The sequence below is a fragment of the Ursus maritimus genome, unplaced genomic scaffold (assembly GCF_017311325.1).
Source record: "Ursus maritimus isolate PB19 unplaced genomic scaffold, ASM1731132v1 scaffold_20, whole genome shotgun sequence".
In the NCBI taxonomy this organism is placed as follows: domain Eukaryota; kingdom Metazoa; phylum Chordata; class Mammalia; order Carnivora; family Ursidae; genus Ursus; species Ursus maritimus.
This window is the reverse complement of record NW_024424453.1, coordinates 14,887,181-14,906,716: the sequence shown is the minus strand read 5'-3', so window position 1 is coordinate 14,906,716 and position 19,536 is coordinate 14,887,181. Positions and strand designations below refer to the sequence as shown.

The 19,536-nt window shown below is 42.9% G+C and overlaps 1 protein-coding gene across 1 annotated transcript in view; it reads right to left on the bottom strand.

The window, feature by feature from the left end:
• Positions 1 to 19,536, bottom strand: part of WWTR1 (WW domain containing transcription regulator 1) — a 126,785-nt gene that overhangs the window by 6,049 nt on the left and 101,200 nt on the right. The window contains exons 3-5 of the mRNA XM_008711024.2: positions 18,090 to 18,292; positions 3,315 to 3,448; positions 1,935 to 2,047 (exon numbers count right to left, since the gene is read on the bottom strand). Of these exons, the coding sequence (XP_008709246.2) occupies positions 1,935 to 2,047; positions 3,315 to 3,448; positions 18,090 to 18,292 (450 nt within the window). The remainder of the gene's footprint in view (positions 1 to 1,934; positions 2,048 to 3,314; positions 3,449 to 18,089; positions 18,293 to 19,536) is intronic.

The window sequence follows — 19,536 nt, the reverse complement described above, 5'->3', positions numbered from 1 at the left end:
GGTTGCCTGTCTACAAGGACTATGTTCTTTCCAGAATACCACTTAATTCCATATTTTGGCTTCAAAATATTCCCTACTTTGAGACCATTCTTAAAAGCCACAGGGACGCCTGGGTGGCTCAGTTGGTTAAACGTCTACCTTCAGCTCAGGTCACGATCCCAGGATCCTGGGATCGAGTCCTACATTGGGCTCCTTGCTCCGCGGGGAGCCTGCTTCTCCCTCTCCCTCTGCCTGCCACTCCCCCTGCTTGTGTGCTCTCTCTCTCAGACAAATAAATAAAATCTTAGAAAAAAAAAAAAAAGCCCATAGAATAGAATCCATCTTTTTTTTTTTTAATGGTCAGGCTTAGATTTAGATCTCCTTAGTCTTTTTTTAATTTAACTTTTGTTTTTTATCTTTACTGGTTTCCCAGTGTTTAAAAGATGAAAGCAAACAATTATTAAATATAGGAAGGAGCCACTTCATAAGGCTGTTCCAAAGAGGACAAAGTAAATCTCACACCAAAAAATAAAGACAGATGAAGAAAGTGAGGGAGGGAGGCGGGAGGGAGGGAAAAAACTGAAGTAATAAATCGACGAGTGACAAAACAAACACTTCAGACTATTCCCGTGTGACTCCTCACAAGACAGTCTGTGCCATCCTCTAAACACATCGATGACGACCTGCAGAGAGACCCCAAAGCAGCTGCTCCAACCTAGTGTACTCCTGAGGCGCCTGGCTGACCTTGCCTCTGTCTGACTGGTGGTTTAGCTTCAGAGACTACGATACAGACGACAGTCATCTAAGAACACAGTGTGACAAACACAGGCACTGTGGACAATGGCACTGGGGAAAGGACTTTCTTTCTTTCTTTCTTTCTTTCTTTCTTTCTTTCTTTTTTAAGATTTTGTTTTATTTATCTGACAGAGAGAAAGTGAGCACAAGCAGGAGGACTGGAAGGCAGAGGGAGAGGGAGAAGCAGACTTCTCGCTGAGCAGGGAGCCCAATGTGGGGCTCGATCCCAGGACCCCAGGATCACGACTTGAGCTGAAGGCAGACGCTGAACTGACTGAGCCACCCAGGGGCCCCCACTTCTTTTCCTCGCAGGACAATCACTTTTCTGTCATCAGTGATGACAGAGGAGAAGAAACTTGCATGAATAATTCCAAATAGTGGACCCCTCAGTCATGATTTATTTTTGGTCCTACACTATCCTCTGGGAGTTTAGGACTTTATAATTAAATCTGGCTGTGGCTAAGACGACCAAATCTGGCTTTTGCAATTGGAGGCCTCACTCCTTGAGGAGGAGACAGGACCAGAAGCCAGCTGGGGCCTGGCCTAAAAGGGGGACTAGGTCAAAAGCACCCTGACTCTTCTCTTTAATTGCTGAGGGAGGACATCGTTACCATGTTGAGACTTGGGAGCTGACAATTTAGAATCTTCTGAGTGGCTTAACTTTTCAAATGCCCATTGCCAATTGCTTCCCAAATGCAGCAAAGGACACGAAAACATTCGCATGTGGGTAGAACTGTAAACCAGTTCCACTTCTCAAGAGAAAAAGTGGCCCATACATTACAGCTGCAAGGAGAACAGCATAAATACGCACTGTGGAAGAATGGCAGAGCAGACAGTGGCATTGATGCAACTGTGAGCAGGGGCTACATGAAGCAAGGACAAAATAAAGAAAGAAAAAGAGAGAAAGAGAGAGGGGAGGGAGGGAGAGACGGAAGAAGAATTTAAAATCCTATCCCTGTATATAAAACTGTATTTGTATAAACTAAGGAGAAGGGACGAGAATTTATTAATAGTGCCTCTGGGGTTTGGGCGGCTTTTCACGTGTCATTTTCTGTTATTGTTGAGATGAAGTGTTTCTGGTTGGAATTAGAACTGAGATGACCGAAGGGGCGATATGAAAAGGCAAACACACTGCAAGGACCTGCAGGCTTTGCTCCCACCTGTGTCCATCTCGTCCACGTTGCTGAGGAAATCCTCCGGAGTCGTCGGGACACTGTAGCAGCCTAACCCCAGGCCACTGTCAGTGCTCTGCTCCCTTGAATGATAAGGCCCTCTGGGAAGCAAAGGATGGAGACACTTCAATGTGAGCCCATGCCAAGAAATTCCAAAATCAAAACACGGCCATGAAACCCCTCAGCTGGTCTACTTCTGTCATGCGGCCCAACTTTCCAGGGAATGGAGGGCAGCCACCTTGCACCTCCCATTAGTTTTCCAACATGCATACCAATGTCAGTGAGATGAAAAGACTGGGCAAAAAAACCTGGCCATTCATAGTAAATTGATGCTGATTTCCTTTTTATCTCAAAATAATAATTTGAACACTGTTCTGCGTATAGACTATGATACCATTGATGTAAAATTTAAAAAAAAAGAAAGTGTTGAATATTGCTTATATTTGAATGCACACATTAACAAGCAATCGGAAGTATAAAAATATGTGTAATGGACACACACCAATTTCTGGACAGTGGCTCCCACAAGGGAGGGAAAAAGAAAAAGAAACATTTCAGTGGTGGTGGGGATGGTTTAAATATTACTATTAATACTTTAAAAAAAAATAAGATCTACGGAAGTATGGCAAATCTGGGTGTTGGATACCTGGGTAAATCCTATGTTCTTTCTATTTTTCTGTATATTTATAATACTTCTAAATCAACAATTTAAAAATTTCCTTTCTTCATTATTTCAGTTACTGTTTGTTTTTACCTCCCTTTCTGTTTGTACTAACTTTCATAATTGTACTTGTCTGCTACAAGCCTCTGCAAGGGCAGAAAAGACACAGGAAATAGACAACTGCCCTTTATTTGGGTTTAAAAAGCTACAATTGCATGGTGCACTGGGTGTTATACGCAACTACTGAATCATCGAACTTCACATCAGAAACCAGGGATGTACTGTATGGTGACTAACATAATATAATAAAAAAAACATTAAAAAAAAGCTACAATTAAGGTTTGACTACTTCTACTCATGAACATATTTCTGGCTAAATTATCTTTTCCTTCTGCTCATATGTTTCATATTTTAAAAACATCATCTTTGTTTTAATTACATTTTTTATTGTAAAACAATTTTAGACCCACACAGAAGATGTGAAAAGAATACAGAGTTCCCGTGTACTGTTCACCCAGCTTCCCCAAGGACATCTTACACAACCATAGTACAATTACTAACATCAGGAAATGGAGAGCTTCCCTCGATCCCCACCCCAAGATCCCAGCTCGCCACCTTTCCCCAACATAAACAAAGACCCATTATACTCTAGACCACATAATAAAAGAAAGCAAAAATAAGTCAGTCACTCCAAAATGTTAACTTACCCATTGAGGAAAGGATCAGAGCTATTATTAGTGATGGATCTCATGTCTGGGGTCATGGCTGGCGGGTTGACAGCAGCCTGAACCGTGGCCAGAGTCTCGGCTTCCATGGGGAGCTGTCTACAGAGGGCGGCTTCCTACAGAAATATGACAGAGGGAGAGGCAAGTTATTCACTCATTGTCACAAGGATCGGAGCAAAGTAGATTTCACATGAAAAGTTTTCACCAAACACAAAGCACTTCATGTGTGTTCCCAATAAGTCAAAATCATCAGGAAATCATTACTGTTCCTTCTCTGGAGAAAGTCTTCCAGGCATAGTCACTTTCTCACATTCACAAAGTTAATGAGAAGCTCAGCTAATATCTACCTTAGGACACTTAGGTAGTGACTGTCCCACCCACCTAAGTGTTTAAATACCTAAGTCAAGACACTTTCTCAAAGACAAAGCTATTTTTATCCCAGGTGCTCAGAGCAAATCTAAATTAATCAAAGCAGTTGAACTCCTTTGGCCTAGCAAGAACATTCTGGTCTTTGCCACTAACAGGCCCATAAAGCTGCGGAATTACAAAGTCAGGCTCTCCATCAAATCATAGCTGGCAGTTCTATGTCAACACCAGGAGAACAGAACAACCAGTGAAAAAGTCTGTTAGTCCATCGGTTTTTCTATTTGACTAGTCATTCTGTTGACCTGATTAAAATGGCTGAAGGGTGGGGAGCCATGCAGAGCCAATCCAAATCCCACTAACACCACACTGATAGCATATGGATTTCATTAGCAAAAAATCAGAACGCTAGAATTATTTTGTTTTGATTGGCATGACTCTGCCAAAGAGAGTCAACCCAAAAGGTTATGAATTTGACTGCAATTACTTTCTCTAGGTAAAACCTCCAGGGAGTCTCTCCCATTTTGACAAACATGAGCAGACATCAAATTCCTTTCAAATTTGCTGCTCTTTCCAGAGAAGAATACTTTTATATGCTTACACTTGCATCCAAAACCCAAGTTAGGCCCTTCCTATATTTATGCCTATCAGTTTCCCACTTTTCAGCCTGAAGTCATTGGTCTTCCCATGCCTCAAACCCCAAAACCATGGCTACAATGGCAAACAGAATATTCAGGCCATTTAAATTACGGTATCTCTGTTAGATCTCTTCCAGCCCTAACATGCTATGATTTTAGAGAGTAACTGCTGTCTAGACAAGTCTAGTGAAGTCATCGGCAATAAAAACTTTCGGTTACTAGAGTTCATTGTACTGTTATGAGGAGTTATGGTAGCATGACTCTTACAAAACGTGAGACATCTGATTGATAAGAAACTGCATTGTTAATTTATACTGGAATAAACATCCTGCCTAGGAAGGGCTTCTGGCTCGCTTCTCTTCATCCAGGTTGCAAATAACCAGAATATTTAACTAACAAATTTTCTTTAGTTATCCATAAAAAGCAAAAAACAACAACAAAAAAGGGGTATATTTTTTTAGAGGTGATTTTAGTCCATCATTTTAATCTTCAAAGTAACTTCTGAATAAATCTAGAAAAATTAAATTATTTCCCGACAGATGTTTTTACATGGCAGGCCAGTGTGCATTAGAAACCTTGTTCTTTTTTTTTTTTTTTTAAAGATTTTATTTATTTATTTGACAGAGAGACAACCAGCGAGAGAGGGACACAAGCAGGGGGAGTGGGAGAGGAAGAAGCAGGCTCCCAGCGGAGGAGCCCGATGTGGGACTCGATCCCGGAACGCCAGGATCACGCCCTGAGCCAAAGGCAGACGCTTAACGACTGCGCTACCCAGGCGCCCCTAGAAACCTTATTCTGCAACCAAAGCTCTCCTGAAGGCCTCATACAGAAGAACAGGACTGAACCGCTGTGAGAAGCCTAGAGTCCACCAAGCACACCCACACACACAAACCAGTCTGAAAACATCTAGACAATGATATCATTTCTAGTTCTTTATGAGCCGTAACTGCAGAGATGCTTTGGGCAACAACCTTCATTACATAAAGAATCAACTTTAACTAGCACAATCCATTTTATAACCATTCTGAATAAATGTGGGGTTTACCCCTAAACAGATGCTCTTTTTTTCGTTTCCTTTATTTTTTTAATTTATTTAAATTCAATTAATTAACATATAGAGCATTATTAGTTTAAGAGATAGAGTTCAATGATTCATCAGTTGCATATAACACCCAGTGCTCCTTACATCACATGCGTTCCTTAATGCTCATCACCCAGTTACCCCATCCCCCAACCCCCCTCCCCTCCAGCAACCCTCAGTTTGTTTCCTATGATGAAGAGTCTTTCATGGTTTGTCTCCCTCTCTGATTTCGTCTTGTCTTATTCTTCCCTTCCTTCCCCTATGCTCCTCTAAACAGATGCTCTTTTAAACATACAAGTTGAAGAGATTACTGCATTTCCTTATATCTGACAAAATTTTCACACCGTAAGTCTTAAGAATACTAGCTGAATTTCTCATATCCAGGTAGTCTGAATTTAAATATAGTAAGAATTATTTCTGGAACTTCACTGTATAAAAAAAAAAAATATATATATATATATATACACACACACACACACACACATAATATATATTTTTTGTCATCTATAATAACATATAAGATGAAAGTAAAATGTTTAAAATTATAAGTAAAAGTATCAGAAACTAGCTATAAAATATATAGTTCTAAACTTTACTCTTCATTTAAATTACTCCTGGCATATTTCAAATAGATACAATACGTATTTTTGAGAGAAAGCTTGTCTATGGTTAAATATATAAATAAAATTCAAAAGACTAGAATAACCAAAGCTGAAAGAATCTATACCATATTGGGGAAAATGTTTCACTGTGCCATCTGCCAATTCACATCTGTTCCCACTATTTTGAATTAAAGATAATTGAAGTTCCATTCCTCAGCATGGTTATTTTCCCAACTATTTTGATGGCTTGACCCCATGTCATCAAAGGCGCAATGCTATGTTCTGTCTGTAGGGGGCTCACATTATCACTTTCCACCTTTTAATGACTAACAAATGAGACAGAATACAGAAAGGGTGTTGAATGTACCTGAAGAATAACGTTGAAATATAAATCAGACTAGTGTGAGTTAGAAAGTTATCACAGAGGTCAACACTCTTTCCAAGATTATTTCTTGGGCTACAAGTCATTCCACACAGCCGCCAACATGATCATGTTGGCCCCCTGGCTTCGCCCATCTGGATGGTGCCCACAAAGCCCTATATGACAGCCCTGTCCATTTCCTCTCCTTCTGACATGTTCCCCTCACTCACCCCCTTCCCGCTGCTCCTCCCATTGCCAGCATCTGCACAAGTGTTCCCTCTGCTTGGAACATACACCTCAGATCTTCCCAAAGTTCATACCTCACTTCATGTCTGCCTCCTACAAATGCTATCCCTTCAGAGACTGCATTAACTTTTGTTCATAGCAACTTAAGTACTTTTCTCTGTCTATCCCATTAGAATGTTAGAAAACTCCACGAAGGAAGAAATCTTATTTGTCATGTTCACAACTATATTCTCGCTGCCTGTAATAGTCTAGGCACACAGCAGGTACTCAATAAATATTTGCTCAATGAATAAATGACAACTATTACTGGAATTCAAATGGGAATATTTTAAGTGGTGATTAGTAATAAAAGAAAAAATACACTAAGACCATCCAATTCTCATCTTCAACCACAAATATAATTCAAATAACAGCCTATGTATACATCTCAACTGGCCAGGCACAAACTCCATCCTTGTGTGATGATCACACTGCTCTCCTCCCTGCTCCTAAGACACAAGATAAGCAGGACGACACAGTGGTCAGAATCAGGAATTTTGGGACCAGATGCTTGGATGTGAACCATGGCTCTACCATCTCCTAGCCAGTTAAACTCTCTGTTCCTCATTTATTTTTTTTCTACGATTTTGTATTTATTTGAGTGATGCAGAGAGAGCACAAGCAGCAGGGAAGGGCAGAGGGAGAGGGAGAAGCAGACTCCCCGCTGAGCAGGGAGCTCAACATGGGACTTGATCCCAGGACCCTGGGATCATGACCCGAGCTGAAGGCAGACCCTTAGCCGACTGAGCCACCCAGGTGCCCCACCTGTTCTCATTTATAAAGTGGGGATAATGTACAGCATCTACCCACAAGATCATTTAATAAATGTTAATTAATATTATCATCTCCTGTTCTGTATTCCAATCCCAGAAAACAAAACCAAACAATCTTAGAAGTCACATTATCGTGTGGAACTGGTCCACACTGAGTGGTTTGACATTTCTTCCCGGTCAACTTTCACCTTGGAAGGATTAAATCCAAGTGTGAAATTCATCACGATGAGTCAGAAAAGCTAAGAAAACAAATTTTCTTTCTTTTCTTCTTCTTTCTTTTTTAATAAGGACAGGTCTGTAAGCTTTTTTTTGTATAACATAAAATTAGTTTTTAATATACATGGAGCACAGTGAGAAGTTTCATTTCACTTAATTATATTTTATAATGTAATCGTTCCATATTTAGAAGTACCTTTTTTTTTTAATGAAAATACTTTCCTATTTCTGCTCATGAATTGAAGGAGAAAAAGAGCAGTACAAAACCCAAAGTTTGGAAATAAAAGGACTAACATCACTGACACATTTGAATCCAAACAAGGGAGGATTTTTTTCAAAAATAACAACTAAATTTAGGTATGAAATTAAATCCCAGACTCAGGATGATTCTGGCTACCACATGACATCTGCTGCCCTACACGCCTGACTTTGGTTTGACCAAGAAGCAGCAGTCAAGACTGACGAAGGTAAAACAGCTAAACCACAAACAGAAGCCAGTGGCACTGGACTAAGCACACGGATGTGGAAACAGAGGCTCAGTCAGCCACGGCTGGTCTAGGACTAGACTCAGGCCTCCAACAAGGAGAGCGGGTGTGGCAGCTGCTCTAACCGTTGCGGGGGCCCCAGCTCCCCCCAGTCTAGGCAGCACAAATGCTAAACTGGAGGCCCATCTGAGTCCCTGGGTCTGACTCTCATCTCCCACTTCCACTCTAGTCCAGTAGCTCTAGTCACAGGCACCTTCCCAGGGTCCCCCCACCCTGTCCTCCCCAACAAGCCTTCAGTTTCCTAGACTCCTCCTACTTTGGGTCCCTCTTCATCTAGCTGTATCTCACCCACCCTTAGAAGTTCTGTTGTACCAACTTTTCCAGAATGCCTTCCCTGACCACCAAAACCACAGGAAGCCACCAGCTTCCCCCTGTCCTGGCTCTGGACTCCTAAATAAGGTGTCCCGCTGGGGTAGGATACCCCACGTCTCACAATTCACTCCTCATCTGACCCCAAAGCAGCTCTTCCTATCAACTTCAATCTCTCTCTTAACGCTATCTCCACCCACACCAGTGCAAAAATCCAAGTCCACTGACTCCCTCAGCCCCCATAACAACTCATTCATTTGTACCTGTATTTATTTTTCAATACTACAGAAATTACCAGGTGCCGGGTTCTGTTCTCGGCAGCAAGGATATAGCAATGAACACAGACAGTGCCCTACCTGACGGAGGATTCTAGAGAGACAGATGTGGACAAGGACCAAGCCTTGTGGGTCCTATCTCCGTTATATCTCCATGCTCCAAACCTCTGTTCCATTTCGGGTAGCAGATCAGCACTGTTTCTCTAGCTATTCCAACAGACTTGCCTACCTCTAGCCAGCCTCCACAGGCAAGGCTGCATCGGCCTCTGTTCTACACTTTGCAAAGAGTGACCAGAGGAGAAAAAGCAGGCTGCAAGAGACCAGGGGATCGTATCTCATGAAGAAGCAGGGAACTGTTTAACCAGAAGGGAGACCTGAAGGGTATACCTTGGTTCTCAAACTATTCATGAACTATCACATGAAAGAAGGAAGATAGATTCCTTCTGCCGAGGATTTGAGACAGATCTGATGAAGTGCTTTCTAGTTAGTAGTCCTGTTGAGTGGTGCAACTGGCTCTCTCAATTCTCTGGGCTACTGGCCACTGGAGATCTCAAACAGCTGTGGAAGGCTAAATGCTATTAGACATGTTCAAAGCTTGGCACAGGAGAAAAAGCATCCCTGGAGTCAGTAAGGTTGGAGTTCAAATCCCAGCTCCGTTACTGCCTAACTATAACATCTTCCTTGGTAGTTTATTCATCTAAAAAAAAAAAGGACAGCTTATAAAACTCACCTTGCTGAGCTGTTATTAGATTTAAAAACATATTTACAAAGAACCTGGTCCAAAGAGGCAGTCAACAGAATGAGTTACTGACAGTGTTGTATGTTTCAGGAGGAAGATATGTCAGCTAAAGCTCGCATATCACTTACTATGTGGGAAGCACTGTCCTAAACACTTCTAGCATTTCATCCTCACGACAACCCAACCGTCTCCATTTTACAGAAGAGGAAACTGAAGCACAGACAAGTTAAGCAAACTTTCTTCCCAAGATCTGGCTCCAGAGTCTGTTCTCCTAGCCGTCACACTGACAGTGTGGCAGAGAAAGGAAAACCAAGGGCTGAGATCAGAAGACCTCAAATTTTCGGTTCTTTCACCTACTGGCTGTGGGACTTGGGCAAGTTATCTCATTTCTCTGAGCCTATTTTCCCAGCTGCCAAATGAAAATACCAACCCTCTTCCTTCAGGCCGTATGGAGGAGGACTGGGTGGCACAGCCAGTTTTGGGTCCTGAACACAGTTTCCCTTGCCCAACTGGGAAAAAAATTGAATTAGACATATTCTATGGTTCTTTTCCATGTATATGGGTGGAGTTAGTGTCCTGGGAATTCACAACACATTAAGCACAGTTGTAAGCTCAGATTTTAAAGACCGGTTTCAGAAAGATCTGGAAAGCTGCCCCCAGGAACTCCACCCCTCCCGTCCCCTGCCATAACGGTATTTTTTTCTCTATTCAAGCTGAGGGTGGAAAGACTGTTGCAAAATAAGGGCTTGAGAATCTCTTTCAGAGTCTGTGGTTGTCCATCTAGGTCTCTGAAACAAATAATTATATGTGGGTTAAAAAAAAAAACAAAAACAAAACCAAACCCCTTTCCTAGCAGCTGGGGAAGGGGGTGGGGTGTAATACAGCGAGAGGGATGTGAAAGACAAATGCTGATTTGTAAGTTGAACATGTCCCTGGAAGCAAACCTCAAACCTCCTTTCCTTCCAGCTCCCCACTGGCCTGCAGCTTGCCTGTGGAATAAATCAACAGAGGAGGTGAGAAAGCAAACAGCAGTTGAAAGCATCCTGCAGCCCTGTCTGTCCTTGGCTGAGGGAGTGCCTACAGCCAGCCAGCTCCTGCCCTCACTGGAATGGACTTCAAAGAGAAGCGAGATGACAATAACCCTTCTGAGGGGGCTCTCCGTGATGGGAGCGTGTGGGGCCAGGGGTTCCACAAAACTGGGGGATTGGATTGTTTTAATTATAAAGGGTGGGGTGAGTAGAAACAAATGAAAAAAAAATCAAATAAAGACAATATTTTGAAATCCTAACATTAAAATAGTTATTCTGGTGCAGAAAAGTTGCTGTCTCTGCCAAAACCCTCGGGGACTTCAGAGGCAGAATGCTGAATTATTTACCTTCTTTATAGAAAAAAAAAAATTCCCAATGTAAGTTTCTTTTTAACTCTGTGCCAAGAGATTCTAGAAATTCACTGTCACATTTCCTGGAGCCTCCCTTTTTCAAATACCTCATCACACATGCTCAGCCGCCAGACCGTTGGTATGAAAGAACAGTCGAAACTCTTAACACTTTGGGGAAGACATTTGTTGAGTCCATAATGATTATCCATGGCCTGTTTGTCGCTCCTTCAATTCAGGATGTATACCAAATTCTTGTGTTATTCTATAATCTCCGTTACCCCTTAGAATCACATTAAGGAAAACGTCACAATTCGGATATTCCCTCTTCACTTAAAAAAATAGCTGAATGGATTTTGAAATGGTCTTTTCTTCACACCTTGGTGATCTTATGACGATCAGAAACACGAGGCTGCTTTTCTTTTGTGCAAACGTGGTGACCCCCTATTTGAAAAATGTCTTCAATTTACAACATTTTAAAAAAGGGTCCTCGTACAAAGACTCGAATTGATATTACCCTTCAACGACATGGGAGCACCAGGGCATTTTGAGAAAATGGACTCTTTCTGGGACTTGCCGGAAGCTAGAACTGAAGCTCTCTGGAGAGTACGGACCACATTTGCTCCCTGGTGTGCATTTAGTACCTGGAGCATTTGCTGAACAATCAATGAATGACTTAAGTAGCCAGGCTGCCACAGATGCAGTTACACAGTGGTTGGACGACATGACCTCTGATGTCCTAGTCAGCCCTGAAACCTAATTCTATGAGAAATGCTTTTCTAGAAGTTAAATTATAGTTGTCTCAAGGAAAGACTCTTTATGAAATAGCCACCATTTATGCTTCATGGTCTGCTATAACACGACACTTTTTCACCTCTCTAAATAGCTATTCTTTACATGACAAAAACCAGACTCCAGATTCTTCTCCCAGAGCAGTGCTGCTCACAGCCGGGCGTGTCCCTCCCGGGCCCCTGTCAGGAATGGCTGCTCGAGGCCGGCCAGCTGGCCAGCCGGGCCCGTAGTGGCTGTCAGGCCTAACAGAAATCTGTGAGACCTGCCAGAAGAATTCCAAGGCCTCCGGCCCAAACGCTCTGTCTTCGTCCCCGTTGCCCTGGCAACTGGAGGCCAGGCTTAGTCAGCAGTTTTGTTTGACAAGCTGCATTCTCCTGTCCACGGAGCCCCAATTAAGAGAAGGACCAGGGTAAAAGCAGGGCTAAATCTGTCCAAGAATAAAAATGGTTTCTCAACAAGACAGGCCCTAAGAAGGGGCAAGGGGGAGCTAAGGCTTCTCCACTTAAGAATCTTCCAGGCCCTGAGGGCTGACAGGAAGTCCTTGAGGTTAAAATCTTCAAGGCAGAAGGCCCCCCAGCTTCCTAATTAAATGAATAATACACATGAAAAGAACTACCCTGCTCAGATAAAGCCGTGATTCTGTTTTCCTGTCAAGGAATTGTTCTTTTAGACGAGTAAATAGTGACTGAGAAGCCTGTTTCTCAATTTCTTACCAGTTACCAAAATTTTCCATTTCATTGGGTAAAGTTGCAAACATGCCCTTTATGATACTGAGCAAATACTGTGTTGATTTTTAAGCTGCAACAGTAGAATATTCTACAGTCATTGTGGGCATGTGTGGTTCATGGTATTTTAAAAATTATGCCCAGCCCTGCTGTAAAGGGGATCCCAGGCAGCTTACAATAGAGACATCCAAAGTCACGGCACAACTTCCATGGGTTGGAATACATACATGACATCCCAGTGTATTAAGAAGAAGAGATAATAAAACAGAGGAGTATGATAAGCTACTGATTTTGTTTTAAAAACAGAGCACAGGGGCGCCTGGGTGGCACAGCGGTTAAGCGCCTGCCTTCAGCTCAGGGCGTGATCCCGGCGTTATGGGATCGAGCCCCACATCAGGCTCCTCCGCTAGGAGCCTGCTTCTTCCTCTCCCACTCCCCCTGCTTGTGTTCCCTCTCTCGCTGGCGGTCTCTATCTCTGTCAAATAAATAAATAAAATCTTTTAAAAATATATAAATAAATAAAAAAATAAAAACAAAGCACAGGGGCGCCTGGGTGGCTCAGTCATTAAGCATCTGTCTTCGGCTCAGGTCATGATCCCAGGGTCCTGGGATTGAGCCCTGCTTCGGGCTCCCTGCTTGGTGGGAAGCCTGCTTCTCCCTCTCCCACTCCCCCTGCTTGTGTTCCCTCTCTCGCTGCCTCTCTCTGACCCCCAATCCTGGCACCCACTTACCTATTCTCCATTCCTATAGTTTTGCCTTTTTTTCAGAATGTCATATAGGTGGAATCATAAAGACCTGGCTTCTTTCACTTAGCAAATGCTTCTTTTGTATCAATTAGAAAAAAAACAAAGAACCAAAAAAACTAAAAAAACCAAAACCAAAAACCCTACTCAATTATATTTTTATAAATTAAAAACTTTATTTTCTGGGCGCCTGGGTGGCTTAGTCAGTTAAGCGTCTGCCTTCGACTCAGGTGATCTCAGGATCCTGGGATCTAGCACGAGTTGGGCTCCCTGCTCAGCGGGGAGCCTGCTTCTCCCTCTTCTTCTGCCCACTCCCCCTGCTTGTGCTCTCTCTCTCTCTCTCTTTCTGTGTCAAATAAATAAATAAAAACTTTTTAAAAAATAAAACAAAACAATGCCACTCTTGAAAAAACAAACCACCTTTTTTTTCTAATTAAAAAGAAAAAAATGTCACAAACTGGAATCAAATTTCTTTTTAAAAACTACAAAGATACCAGGAGGCACACCTTCAACTGAGATTGTTGTCTTCTCTCAAGTTGCCATGTCCCTTATGAACCGGAAGCTGCCTCTCCAGGTTTGGGAAATTTCACAAAGATAAAACTCTCGTTATCATGGACAACCGAGAATGTCTTTCACAAAAATTCACTCTCCACAATGTCTGCGATGGATGCCTACGAAAGCAGGGGAACATCCACTTTCCTAATAGGACGGCGTATTGCCGACCTGGCCGGAAGTCCCCTGAGCTTGCAGCACCTGCCACGTCCCGAGATAACTCGTCAGGCATCGGACACGAGACGTTCAACTCGGATACCACAGCCAATGCTACGCTGTACGGACCATTTTTAATGGACCTCTCCTACTTCAGAAGACTCCTAACCGAGGGAGATAACAAAAACCTCACGGGCCCTTCCCTCCTAATGCTGTGCCGGTTCGACAACTCGGCCCGAGGGGCCACTGACCAGAAATAAAGAAGTACCTTCTGCTCCCTTCACAGAACTCTATGGGTCTCGTCCCCGCTCTAGGAATGAACGCCGAAGACAGGAGGAGGAAAGAGTTTGAATGTACCCTTCTGGACACACGTCTGGATTAGCTGTCATCACTCTGATTTCATCATTTTGCTTGTCTGGTAAGATACGAGCTATCCGAAGGCGGCCAAGTCCCATTTATCTTTTTGTTTGTTATTTTTCACCACATAAACGTTGGTGGGATGAAGGAATGAGGAGATAAAGAAAAGAATGAAAAAAGTAGTTTTCCATCCTGAAATACTGAAGGTTCACCTCAGATCTGTAATCAAGCTTTCCTTACACCCAGTTGTTGATGATTTCAGTGACCACGAGTTAACACGTGAGCCCCTGGCATCAGGCGGTGTATGTCAGCTTATGCAATACTGGGGAGTTTCTTTCTCCACAACGCACCATCGTCAGACTACACGCCGGGAGGGATGATGGCATGGAAGAAGGAAGAGGAAGACGAAGGGATGAAACCAAATATTTACATGGTATTTAATTTACAAGGAGCTTTCACATTTATTATATATTTAAGGATGATAACAATTTTCAGAATGATGATGCTTTCCCAAGAAATAGGGAATAAATTCATCTACTCATTAAATTTTACCAACCTCCCTTCTCACTACAGAGACAGAAGTAGAATGGGGCCTCTCTCCTGGATTCTCTCTTGATGGAACTGCAGGTGGGTCAAAGCAACCTGCAAGGCAGGGACCCTGAGAAGACAGCCTGCACAGCCAGGGGCCCCTGTGAGCCAGAGGACAGCCATGTTCCTTCCAGACTGCCCAGTGAGCTAAGGAGATTCAGGCACTTGTTGACCACAGTGGGCATGGGAGTGGGACAGGATGAAGAAATGGAAGTCTATAGATAATCTTCAGACCTCATCATGGGGCGCCAGGATGGCTCAGTCAGTTGAGCATCTGACTCTCAATTTTGGCTCAGGTCATGATCTCAGGGTTGTGGGATAGAGCCCCATTTGGGCTCTGTGCTCAGCAGGGAGTCTGCGTCTCTCCCTCTCTCCCTCTCCCAAGCTCATGCACACACAAGTGCTCTCTCTCTCAAAATAAATAAATAAGTCTTATTAAAAAAACTTTTTAGGATTTTATTTATTTATTTGAGCAGGGGGAGGGGGAGAGGGAGAGGAAGAAGCAGACTCCCCACTGAGCAGGGAGCCCAATGCGGGGCTCAATCCCACGACCCTGGGGTCATGACCTGAGCTGAAGGCAGACACTAAACCAACTGAGCCACCCAGGTGTCCCTAAATACATCTTAAAAAAAAAAAAACTTCAGACCTCATCAGGACCACCATTTCCTCTACCCTTACTCCTGCTTTCTACCAGATTCTAAAAGCCAGCTAAACAGGTTAGCCAAATATCACCTTTACTGATACTCCATTTCCCTGTCCCTGGCTTAACTGCAAATAGTGAGGCAGAAAATCACCAAAAAAAGGGGGGGGGAGTAAAAAAACCAAGATGATAGACATAATCCACACCTGAACAACCAGGCATCTTGGCAAATGCCCCAGAAAACTATCAGAGAACCCTCCAACACTATTTACCATATGGCCTTAAATAGTATCTTGACACTGAGAGCAGGCTGCTTCTGAATGGGGAAACCTTCCATGATTAAGAAGTCCCTTTAGACCTTTTTTCCTGTATTCTATAACAAAAATAAAAAGACATCAGAACCATCCATTCCGTCCCCTTCTCCTCCTCCTAACTACACACACACACACACACACACAGTCAAAGCTGAACTATGTATGGGAGCCTCTGAGCGCAAATCTGGATTTTCCCCCACTGTCCTATACAATAGGATTGCACAATACGATGCAGGAAAATGCTCCAAGTTCCACAGCCTCTAGGGATCAGCATTTAATGAACTTGGTTGGCATTTCTGTAATATGAACCGTCAATACTACACTCTGGTTCAAAGGCACCTATGGCTGGAATAAAGGAAACGATTTGGGGCACTTTTCCCCACCCCTTTGCAGAAATACTTTCTGTGGTAAAGAAGGAGGTGGAGCAAGAGAAAGAAACACAGAGAGTGGCAGACACTGAGAAACAAATCATTCTTTTCAGAACAGTCCACAGCTTTGTGCAAGGAAAAAAAAAACCACATTAAAGCTCATTTAAATATAAAACTAAGAGAAAAATTATAAATGCTACTACAATACTGTTTAATTTACTCTATATTATGAAACAGAAAAAATATTCCAAATGGAATTGTTATCCTAAGACAAAAAATAATAATATAATTATTTCCTGTTAAGAAACATGATACTGAGTATCTAAAAACAGTATAAACAACTGTTACCCTGAAATAACCATGAGCGTTCAAACATAAATCCTCAGGGAAAATGGCACAACTGTAGTTATATTATAAAGCTGTATTCCTCAAATTCAGAGGATAGTTCCACTGAAAAACAAAGCAGAATTTATATTCATTTCCGTCGTTGTCAAAGGCTACGTCTAAGGAATTATTTTAATTCACCATGTTTTTAAAACCTCACACAGTATAGACTTTATATCCTAGAATTTATCTGATGAGAAATACATGATTCATTTATAGAAATCAATGTATATTTCTGAAAGTATCAGATCTAACTAAAAGAAAAAAGTGGCATTTTCTGCAACCCCCCCAGGCTCTTGCAAGAAAGCTCTCTGGAACAGTTAAAACGAATTTCCTTGAACTAGCGAAAGGAAGCTACTCCTGTATCTTGCTTCATGTGAGTCATAAAGCAAAGTCTCAAGAATTAGAACAATAAACTGAAGCTTTCCTCCCTAAAATGTAGCCAGCAAAACTGATGAGACCTAAACACATGGGCTCCATTAATTTAGCAACACAGAAGAAATAATTCTGTTCTTGCACAGACCAAGCCACTGAGGGAGGCAGTAAACCGTGGGCTCCTTCAGGGATTGTTTTATTCGTTTTTTGAAGTGCCAACCCTGACCCACAGAGGACACACAGCAACATTCCGTCCACTGACTGACGGAATGACTGACGGACTGAATGAATGTAGTATGGCACAAAGGTGCCTGATCAACACCCACTCTATCAGAGCCCATATGCAAACATTTTCCTTTCTCATTCTCCTTCAATTTTCCCTCTTTTTCATGCTCCATGGTGGACCAAAGATGGCTGCAAATTCTTTGTCATTTTGTCCATGGGACTTCCCTTCTGTTATCTGCTTTAATCTAGGGCAAATCTGTGATTTCTCTGACTAAGAGCATATGGAAGAAGTGACTCTGTGACAGTTTCCAGAACCAGATCCTAACACACTGGCAGCTTCTACTTCTTGTTTCTTGGAACATTCTCTCTGGGAGACCCAAGCTGCTAGGCAATATGTCCCACTAGTGAGACTGCTGTGCCAGCTAGAGATGCCAAATATAGATGCTCCAGGTTTCAGTCCCAACCCAGCCCAGTCTTCCAGCAATCCTTATCATGATGCCACATACTTAAGTAAAGCCATCTTGGACCCTCCAGACCAACCCACCCACCAGCTGAATACTACTAAAGTGGCCTTCATCAACACCATGGAAGCCAGCTGAGCTCCGCCCAAATTCCTGACCCACAAAATTGTATGATATAATAAAATAGCTACTGTTTTAAGCCACTATGTTTTGGGATAATGTTATACAGCAATAGGTAACTGGAACGGAGTCTTCCTCTCCTTCTAAAGATTAGCAATAGAACCCAAGGCAGCCATGCTAACACAGCTAGTCCACGTACTCATAAATTTGTCTCTGAAGACAATGCAGGTAGACATTGGGAGAAAAACCTGGATTCTACTCATACGGTTTGGAGTAGGCTTTGGGCCTTTAATGCTTCTAGAGAAAGATTTACCCTGGTGGCCAGCAGCTATCTACCCCCTGGCCTTGGCACCAAAGATCACGGAGCCTCCAGCAGGCACCACAGAAGGCCATACCTGCCTCATGAGCTCCTCTTGGCGCATTCTGATCCTCTCTCTCTCCATCTGGATCCTCTGAAGCCGGAGCTTCTGCTGCTGCTGCTGTTGAGTGGTCAGAGCATTGGGCATGCTCATGAGCCCTGCTGGTGGGTTCTGAGTAGGGTGGTTCTGCTGGCTCAGGGTAGTGGGTGCCATTTGCTGCTGGTGCTGGTGATTCATCACTATAGGAGGGAAGAACACACAGGAGATTAATAAACAGGTCCTACAACACCTTATCAAAAAAAGACCATCAGAATGCCCTGTGCTTTGTCGTATAGATTCCTGAGATTCCTTCCGAAGTACTTTCCTGTTAATCATTACTGTTTCAGTAACTATTACCTTAATTCAATTCATGGAGGCTCAGATACTGGCCCCACTCCTGACTCATCTAGTCTTGGCATTTTGTGCCTTGTTAAAAGTTACGTCACACCTTGCCTGAATCTAGAGCACACTGTGAGCCTTTAAGAACATAGTGGTCAAAAGTGAATTCCACGAAAGGTTACCACACCATATGACGGACCTCTGGGTGTGTGTGCACTTTCTAGACAATCTGCATGTTCATGTCAGAGCTAAGGAGGGCACGAGATTCTAGATACACAGTGGTGCACGATAACATCTAAGACGATGACTGACTGACAAGCAAGACGTAAAACACAGTACCTAGACCAGGGACCTATACAGAAGCAGGACCCCACTAATGCTTTGTTTAAAAAGGGTACCCCGAAGGAGCATGAGCTAAGCTCAGAAACAAAAACCGGACTGAGGAAAAGATGTTTTGGTTTTTGCAAAGGGAAAAATTAGTGTGAAAGAAATTACATAAAAATGGTAATCACGGGGGCGCCTGGGTGGCCCAGTCGGTTAAACGTCTGCCTTCAAGCTCAGGTCATGATCCCAGGATCCTGGGATCAAGCCCCACAAGGTGGGGGGGGGGGGGGGGAAGAGTCCCCTGCTCAGCAGGGGGTCTGCTTCTCTCTCTGCCCCTCCCCCCTGCCCATGTGCGCACACACACTCACTCTCACGTGCAGTCAGTTAAGCATCTGACTCTTGGTTTTAGCTCAGGTTTCAATCTCAGGGTGCTGAGACTGAGTCCTGCATAGGACTTCACGCTCAGCATAGTCTGCTTAACACTCTCCCTCCCTCTCCCTCTGCCCCTCCCTCCTGTGCACTCTTTCTCTCTCTCTCTCAAGTAAATGCATCTTTTAAAAAATGATAATCATGTTTGTGACTGGATAAAGGCATTCTAGAAGTGTTCTAAACTTTTCAAGGATTTTCTATTTATCCTCACTGACCAACATCTTAAATTTTAACATGTAGTGCTTCACTTAAGGGGAGAATTTTTAAAATCCCTTAATAAATTCTATAACTGGCTTAAGGGGAGAATTTTTAAAATCCCTTAATAAATTCTATAATTGGCACTCTCACACAC